Source organism: Microtus ochrogaster, chromosome 2, assembly GCF_000317375.1.
Source record: "Microtus ochrogaster isolate Prairie Vole_2 chromosome 2, MicOch1.0, whole genome shotgun sequence".
Classification (NCBI taxonomy): Eukaryota; Metazoa; Chordata; class Mammalia; order Rodentia; family Cricetidae; genus Microtus; species Microtus ochrogaster.
This window is the reverse complement of record NC_022010.1, coordinates 45,415,810-45,424,348: the sequence shown is the minus strand read 5'-3', so window position 1 is coordinate 45,424,348 and position 8,539 is coordinate 45,415,810. Positions and strand designations below refer to the sequence as shown.

The following is an 8,539-nucleotide window of genomic DNA, read 5'->3' as shown; positions in this document are numbered from 1 at the left end:
ATTATGTACGTATTTACTCATTTCTTCAAACTTTTGGTTATACTTCTCATCCATTTCTATAAGGGCATTTTTCACATGTTGTTTAAGGGACTCTATTGCTTTCATATTTTTTCCACTTCTTCTGTGTTAGTTTGTTGAAGACCTTCTGTTGTAAGATCATTGGGTTCTGTTGTTTTCATGCTGTTTTTCAGATTATTGGGTGAATTCTTGCCTTGGCACCTGCCCATCTCCTCCTATCGATGCTATCTAATGGGTCTTTTAGAACTGGTTCAGGTTTCCCTGCTGGCCAGGGGCTCCTCTTTCAAAATACCCTCGCTCTGTTTCTTGGTTCCTGCTGGGGGGGGGTGGAGACAAGGTCCCTCTCGCCCCTCAGAAGGGTCTTCAGGAATAGGGCCTGGCTCCTCCTTTGCCAGGGACCTCCCCAACCAAAGGCCTACCTCTTTGGTTTAATTGTAGTGGGGCGATCTGCTCTCGGTGTTGCGCATGGTCCCTGCAGCCTGTATCTGCTGCCACGATGGTTCCCGCCACCTGTGGCCTGCGTCCTCTGCTGCCGCTCGGGTCCCAGCCGGTCCCCACCAGCTGCGGGGGGCATCTTCCATTTGCCTCCGCGACCGGGTTCCGTTCGCCTCCACAACCGGGTTCGGTTCCAGTAAAAGCAATTTTTTTTGTTTTTTTGGGTTTTTTTCCTCTTTTTTTCTTTTTAATTTATTTATTTATTAATGGTTTCTGCCTCCTCCCCACTACCGCCTCCCCTTTCCCTCCCCCTCCCCCGATCAAGGAGCCTAGGCAGTTTGGATGCTCAACTTAGTAAAAGCAATTTTTAAAAGAAGGTAAATAAAAACATTCAAGCAGAATGAAACACTGTTTCTCAATGGAGTGGATTAGCTATGGCCAGTCATTATCCCTATTTACAGATACCAACAAATCTCAACAAAATAGAGAAAGCAGGAAGTTTTGAGGCAGAGGAGAGAAACAGAGTCAGTCACCAAGAATCAGAGGACCAAGAATCCAGCGAGGGAGAAGCTTAAAGACAACTGAATCCAGGCATTCTGCTGATTCATCCCAGACATTGTGCCCCTGGAAGCTTACTGCTTATGCTGTAGGGAGAGAGCTGCAAAGTCCTCACTGATACCTGTGAAATTCCAGAGACAAATGAGGATGTAGTCTGAAAACTCTGAGCAGGCACAGACAGTTGTAGTAATTAGAGCGGCGGGCTGTTTGGCCGCCTCCGGCTAGCTTTACCCGAAATAATTACACGGACACTGTATTCTTTTAATCACTGCTTGGTCCATTCTCTTCTAGGCTAACTCTCGCACCTGGACTTAGCCCATTTCTAATCATCTGTGTATAGCACCCCAAGGTGCGCTTACCAGGAAGATTCTAGCCTACGTCCATCCTGGGTCGGAGCTTCATCGCGTGTGCCTCAGAGAACAGAGCTCTCGCCTCTGCCTGCAGGAGTGGAGCATCATGTCTCTCTGAGAGGAGAGCTGTGGAGTCTGACCTCACTTCCTCTTCCGCCCAGCATTCTGCTCCGTTCACTCCTCCCCCTACGTTCTAACCTATCAGGGCAAGCAGCTTCTTTATTTAATTAACCAATGGCCTTCCTCCATCAGACAGTCGAATAGAATCCTCTGATATCCCAAGAGGCAAGAACTAGAATTCTGGACCTTTGTGGGGGAGGGTAACATGGAGAATGTACTATGTTTTTCTCACAGAGACATCAAAATTAATGTAGACTGAGCTTTGCCAGGACCATGCCCATGTACTCCCACTCAGCATAGCTTACTATGGTGTTGATAATAACATTCTTTATGAAATTAATGTAATTTTTATTTTTGTATGGGAAAGTAAATGGAAAAGAGTATTAAAATGGTATTCTAGACACCAAAGGTGTTATGATACAAATTTGGAGTTTTATAAATATGGAGGAAATAGACATTAAAAATCCACACCTCCCACCATTCTCTGCAAAATAACTTACAGGTAGATTAATGATGGGGGAAGCCTTGTTAGCCAATCATCTTTAAGAAGTGGAATCTAGTTAAGGCGTGGCTTCCTGGAGCCCAGGAGAAAAACTGGGACTGATCAGGTACTTGCTCTCTCTGGGTGATTCCCACAGGATACAGTGGAACTTGGACTTTCCATTCTTGTGGCATGAGTTTCCCCTTATAAGTAAAAATATAACTGTTTTTCTTTAAGCTATCCTGGTTATTTCCCAAATCGAGCTAACTTCTACAGTTGGTGCCTAGTTCATGGCACCACTAGAGTCTCTGGTGGCTCTGGCCAGCATAGAATTCCTGCATATTGGCTGCTGCTACCACCTGACTTCTGGTTCCCTGCACTCACGGAAGCCCAAGCAGTGCAGCAGGGAGTTGCAGGAGGCCAGGGTAGAAAAGGCTGAGGAGCTCATGCCCAGCACTGCCACCACTGCTGGGGGAAAGAGCTGAGGAGCTCACACCCAGCCCAGCTCTGTCATGCCACTGCCGGCAACATACCCTCTGTCCTGAGCAGGAGGCATCTGCCTCCCTCTGCTGACTGTCTTGTGAGGCTGTTGAACAGCCACAGACAACCACAGAGCATACAGTCTGTGATTTATCTTTCAACATTTTGCTCTAAAATCAGATTTCAGACCAGCCATGTGAGCACTGCTATGCCCTGCAGACTTAGTTTTGTAAGTGGCAGGTAATGGTTATTGCACCTACTCCATCTAACTAAACCACAGGTGAGATTTATAATTCATAAGTTGCTGATTGAAAAAGGCAGTATGTCAGACAACCTAACTTTCCAAGTTTTAATAGCCTCTTCACTTACTCCATGCATAAGGTTTTACAAAATATATGTGATGTACCTTCTACATCCACTATTTTTATTTCTGGGGCTTAGTCTTGTCCTCAATATTTTTTTCTTAAAAATATTGTTTGACAATAGGGCCAAAAATGAGAAATGGTTTTTTTTGAAATGGTTTTTTTTAGAAATGGTTCAGTCGTTACAGACTGAATCCAGGCTACTTATGAAAGAAGTTGGGAATCTGAAGAAGGACACAACCACCTTAACTAACAATATTCAGTCAACTGAGGTACTTTTAGACATGGTACAGACTAGTATGAAACTTCTTGAAGAGGAGGGTGTACATCTAAAGGAGAATACAAACACTTTGACTAACAAAACTCAGTTGAGTGAGGTACTTTTATAAGTGGTATAGACTGACAACAAACTTCTCAAAAAAGAGATTGTACATCTGAAAGCCGATTCTAAGAATTTAACTAACAAGAATCAGTCAACTGAGATGCTTTTGGAAATGGTACAGACTGATAGTAATTTATTTAAAGGGAGATTCAGCACTCTGGAGAAGGAAACACATAAAACCCAATCAATGACAGTAGGTGCTGAAACATTATTTGAGAGAATTTGTACTGTTGAATGTATTAATTGGATTCTGTCAAGGAAGTATCACAGATTGACTGATAGAATATCTCTCCAAGAAGGTAATATGCATGCCATGAAAATTATTTTTAAGGATGAGACATTATCTCTACTGGACAGACTTCATTCCTTGGAATCCTCAATGAGATCATTAGAGTAGAACACTGGACAGGGGGTCCAGACATTACAAAAGGCTGTGGTAAACAGATTTGAAAAGATTGAGGAAATAATTGAATTTGATGACCAGGAACAAAAGGTAAACAGGCAAAATTTAACATTGTCAGTATATAAAAATCTCCAAAATAGCTTCCCCAGAGTTCTACCTGTCTTTCCAGTAATAACACCTGAAAAAGTATCTTGCTCCAAGTACCGTAGGTTGTCAAAGAATGCGTATGGGAGCCCATATGTATGACTGATCTAAAAGAAATTAAGCAATTGTGGATTATGGAATACATTTGTCCTTTGTTAGGGAAGTGGTCAAAACATGGACTTTCAGTAGCAAGGCCATGTCTCAAGATTGGGCTCAATTAACCTCAGCAGTCCTAGAAAGTGGACCACAATTGCTTTGGAGATGCTTTCTTAAAGAGGAAGCGAAAATTTATGGCAACAAGAAAAAGCAAAAAGACATGAGATTTCCCTAGATCAAATTCTAGGTGAAGGACTTTACTCTGATCCTCAGGATCAAGCTCTTTATGATGACCACACCCTTTCCCTATGTAGCACAGAAGTTTTAAAGGCTTGAGATAGAATTCAGGAACTAGGTAAGAGAATTGAATCATATCTTAGGGTTAAACAGGGTCAGAGGGAGCCTTTTAGTGACTTGTTGCAAAGATTAACTAGGGCTGTACAAATTAGGGTAACTGACCCAGACGCCAGATATATAACAATTGAATCTTTGGCTTATGAGACTGCCAACATAGAGTGCAAAAGGATCCTTGGGCCTTTAAAGATCAGATCAGCACCCATGGACAAATGGGCTTGCATACTATGAATATCAGGACACTTGACTATAGCACTGAAGCTTGGGTAGGAGAAGCAATTTGCAATGGTAAGAGAAGACATCAAAATACCAAATGTTTTAATTGTGGTAGAATGGGAAATCTGAGAAGGGATTGTAGACAATGGATTTTTATGAATAATACCTCCTCTGGGAATGACAGAAATAGGAGGAATCAGCCTTCAGGTGTATGTAGGAGGTGTGTGGCAAAGGTCGACATTGGACCAATGAATGTGGGTCAATGAAAGATAGACAAGTCAACCTGATTCCATTGGGAAACACTGTGGGGTCCTCTCAGAGGCCCCCATGATGAATGTGGTCCTGTCATTCTCATTTACTGTGAAGAACGTGTCTCACCAGGAAAATTAAAAAATCTAATGCAGGACTGGAGAGATAGCTCAGAGATCTTCCACAGGTCCTGAGTTCAATTCCCAGCAACCACATGGTGGCTCACAACCATCTGTAATGAGATCTGGTGCCCTCTTCTGTCCTGCAAGTACACATTCAAGCAGAATGCTGTATATGTAATAAATAAATAAATCTTTTTTAAAAAAAAGAAAAAATCTAATACCTGCTATAAAAAGCAATGCTTATCTAAATGATGGGATAAATGTGGAGGATGAGTCAAGAAACCCAGTAGGACAGAGTAAACGTATATTTTGGCAGACTTCTATTAATGATCAAAGACCAAAGCTAAGAGTGTGTATAAATGGCAATTTTATTGAAGTCTTATTAGACACGGGTGCTGATATAAGTGTCATTACTCCAGAATCTTGGCATCTGAATTGGACTCTTAAGGAGGTAGATGTTCAGTTCTGGGGAATTGGAACCATATCTCAGGTAAGACAAAGCACGAGATGGATTCATAGGGCCAGAAGGGCAAATAGGAAAACTAAGGCCAAATATATAGCCAATATTGTAGTGAATTTGTGGGGTTATGACCAATTGTAGCATTGCAATAGCCAGATTAACATTCCTGTAGCCCCCAAAACATAAATTTCTGAGGATAATATTAGAAGATATTACAGACAACAGACACTGGACATTCAGGCTGTACAAGAACACAAAGCAATTGATAACCCTTCAGATGTACCAACAACCCTGCCTTTAAGCTGGTTGACTGAAAAACAAATATGGGTTAAGCAGTGGCCCCTAGCTGAGGAAAAGTTGCAGTCTTTAGAACAGCTTATATAGGAGCAACTAGATGCTCGACATATAGAAGAATCACCAGTTCTTGGAATTTTCCTGAATTTGTTGTTAAGAAGAAATCTGGAAAATGGAAAATGGTGACATATTTTACAACTATCAACAAGGTTTTTCAACCTATGGGCCCTCTGCAATCTGGATTTCGTCTGCCCTCTCTGTTACCAAAGGGATGACCTCTCATTGTTATTGGTTTAAAGAATTTTTTCTTTCTTCACTATAACTTTACAAGAAAAAGTGCCTACTTAAAATAATTCTCAGCATATTAGGAGATATCAATGTACTTCCTTTCCACAAGGAATGCTCAATAGCCCCAGCCTATACCAATACTTTGTCAGCCAGCCAGCCATTGGAAATAATATGTAAACAATTTTCTAAGTCTATAATTTACTATTACATGGATGTCATTTTGTTATCTGATTCTAAATACTTTAGAAAGGATGTTTGAAGAAGTAAAGAAAGTTTTGCCAAAAAAGAGAAAGTTTTGCCTAAATGGTGATTACAAATTGCTCCTAATAAGATTCAAAGAGGTGATTGATTCTGTTAATTACTTAGGTTATAGAATAGGTTTACAGAAAATTAAAACATAAAAGGCACAAATTAGGAGAGACCAGTTACTGACTCTTAATGACTTTCAAAGATTATTAGGAGACATTTCCAGTCTATGACCAGCTGTTGGGATAACACCTGATTGAATAATTCATTTAAACAAAACCTTAGATGGTGATAAAGCATTAAATAATCCCAGAGAATTAACAGCTGAAGCAGAAAAGGAATTGATGATTATTGAAGAAAAATTGCAAGAGGCACATGTGGATAGAGTGAATCCAAATCTTTATTTTCTTCTAGTCATATTGCCTTCCAGAATTTCTCCTAATTTCTCTGACATGAATATTAATGCAGAGGGATGATATTATCTTAGAATGGATCTTTTTACCACATAAACCAAGTAAAAAATTAAAAACTTATGTGGAAAAAAGTATCTGAATTAAATATAAAAGGGAAATTGAGACTTTATCAATTAGCAGGTATAGACCCAGCAGAGATTATAGTGCCTTTTACTGCTGATAAAATAAAAAAGTTATGGGAAGACAATAACCCTGGCAAAGAGCTTGTGCTATTTTGGGGGGAGAAATTGACAGTAATTATCCCCAAAGCAGCAGACTTATCCTTATAAAGAGAACTTCTTGGATTCTTCTTCGGATTGTATGTGATGCACCAGTAACTGGACATTTTATACTGTACATTCTATAATGATGCAAATAAATCAGCGGAGGCAGATTACAGATGAGAAGAATTGAGATAGAATAAAGCCCTTATAATTCTGTCCAAAAGGCAGAATTATATGCTACTCTTATGTTACTAAGGCATTTTAAAGAACCTCTCAATGTAGTTACTGATTCAAAATATGCAGAAAGAGTTATCTTGCATATTGAAACTGCTGAATTTATACCAGATGATACAGAATTGATTTCATTATTCATCCAGGTGCAAGACATAATCAGGAATAGGCTTTGTCCTATATATATATAACACACATCCAATCCCATATGGGTCTGCCAGGTCCTCTAGCACGAGGTAATGCAGAAATTGATTAATTATTGATTGGAAGTGTGTTGCAGGCCTCTGAATTTCACAAAAAACATCATGTCAATAGCAATGGTTTAAATAAAGCATTTTCTGTTACATGGCAACAAGCTAAGGAGATTACAAAGTGGTATCCTACTTGCTCTTTTTATAATCAAACACCGTTGCCTGCAGGGAGTAACCCAAAGGGTACTCAGAGGAATGAGATTTGGCAGATTGATGTGTTCTACTTAACAAAATTTGGTAAATTAAAATATGTATACCACACCATAAACACATATTCAGATTTTCAATGGGCAACTGCCTTGATCTCAGAAAAGGATGATTTAGTAATCACATATTTATTGGAAGTTATGTTCATCATGGGTATACCTACACAAATAAAGACAGACAATGGTCCAGCATATGTATCTATAAAAATGAAGCAGTTTTTTGCTTATTATAAAATAAAGCACATTACAGATATCCCAAAAAATCCTACAGATCAGGCAGTTATGTAAAGGTCAAATTGCACTATAAAGGATATGCTGAACTAACAGAAAGAGATGGAAAATACCCCTGAGAAATAGATTGCATAATGCTTTATTAACCTTGAATTTACTTAACACTAATGAGAAAGGAACATGAGCAGCAGAGAATCATTGGATAATGAAAAAAACTTCTGAATTGAATCATCCAGTATATTTCAAGGATGTGTTGACCTCACAATGAAAACCAGGAAATGTGCTATGCTGGGAAAGGGGTTTCACTCTTGTTTCCACAGGAGAAGAAAAACTATGGATACCATCAAAATTAATAAAGATTCTCTTTGTAAAGGAGAGACATTTTTTTAATGTTTTTGTTTATTTTTTTTTTTAGTTGTTGCAAAAAAAATTTCCGCCCCCTCCCCATTTCCCATTTCCCATCCAGGACCAGGAAGGTGAGCATCCAAACAGGCTAGGCTCCCACAAAGCCAGTTCATATATTAGGATCGAAACCTAGTGCCATTGTCCTTGGCTTCTCATCAGCCTTCATTGTCCGGCATGTTCTGAAAGTCCAGTTTCATCCCATGTTTATTCAGTCCCAGTCCCGCTGGCCTTGGTGAGATCCTAATAGATCAGTTCCACTGTCACAGTGGGTGGGTGCACCCCTCGTGGTCCTGACTCCTGACTTCCTTGCTCATGTTCTCCCTCCTTCTGCTCCTCATTTGGATCTTTTTGTCTTGGTTTTTCAAGACAGGGTTTCTCTGTAGCTATGGAGCCTGTCCTGGAACTCCCTTTGTAGACCAGGCTGGCCTCGAACTCACAGAGATCCGCCTGCCTCTGCCTCCCGAGTGCTGGGATTAAAGGC

At 40.1% G+C, this 8,539-nt stretch overlaps 1 protein-coding gene across 1 annotated transcript in view; it reads left to right on the top strand.

The window, feature by feature from the left end:
- LOC101980570 (poly [ADP-ribose] polymerase 14-like) overlaps positions 1-8,539 on the top strand; it is a 42,071-nt gene that overhangs the window by 24,723 nt on the left and 8,809 nt on the right. The window contains exons 16-17 of the mRNA XM_005344919.1: positions 497-649; positions 2,973-3,101. Coding sequence (XP_005344976.1) covers positions 497-649; positions 2,973-3,101 — 282 coding nt within the window. The remainder of the gene's footprint in view (positions 1-496; positions 650-2,972; positions 3,102-8,539) is intronic.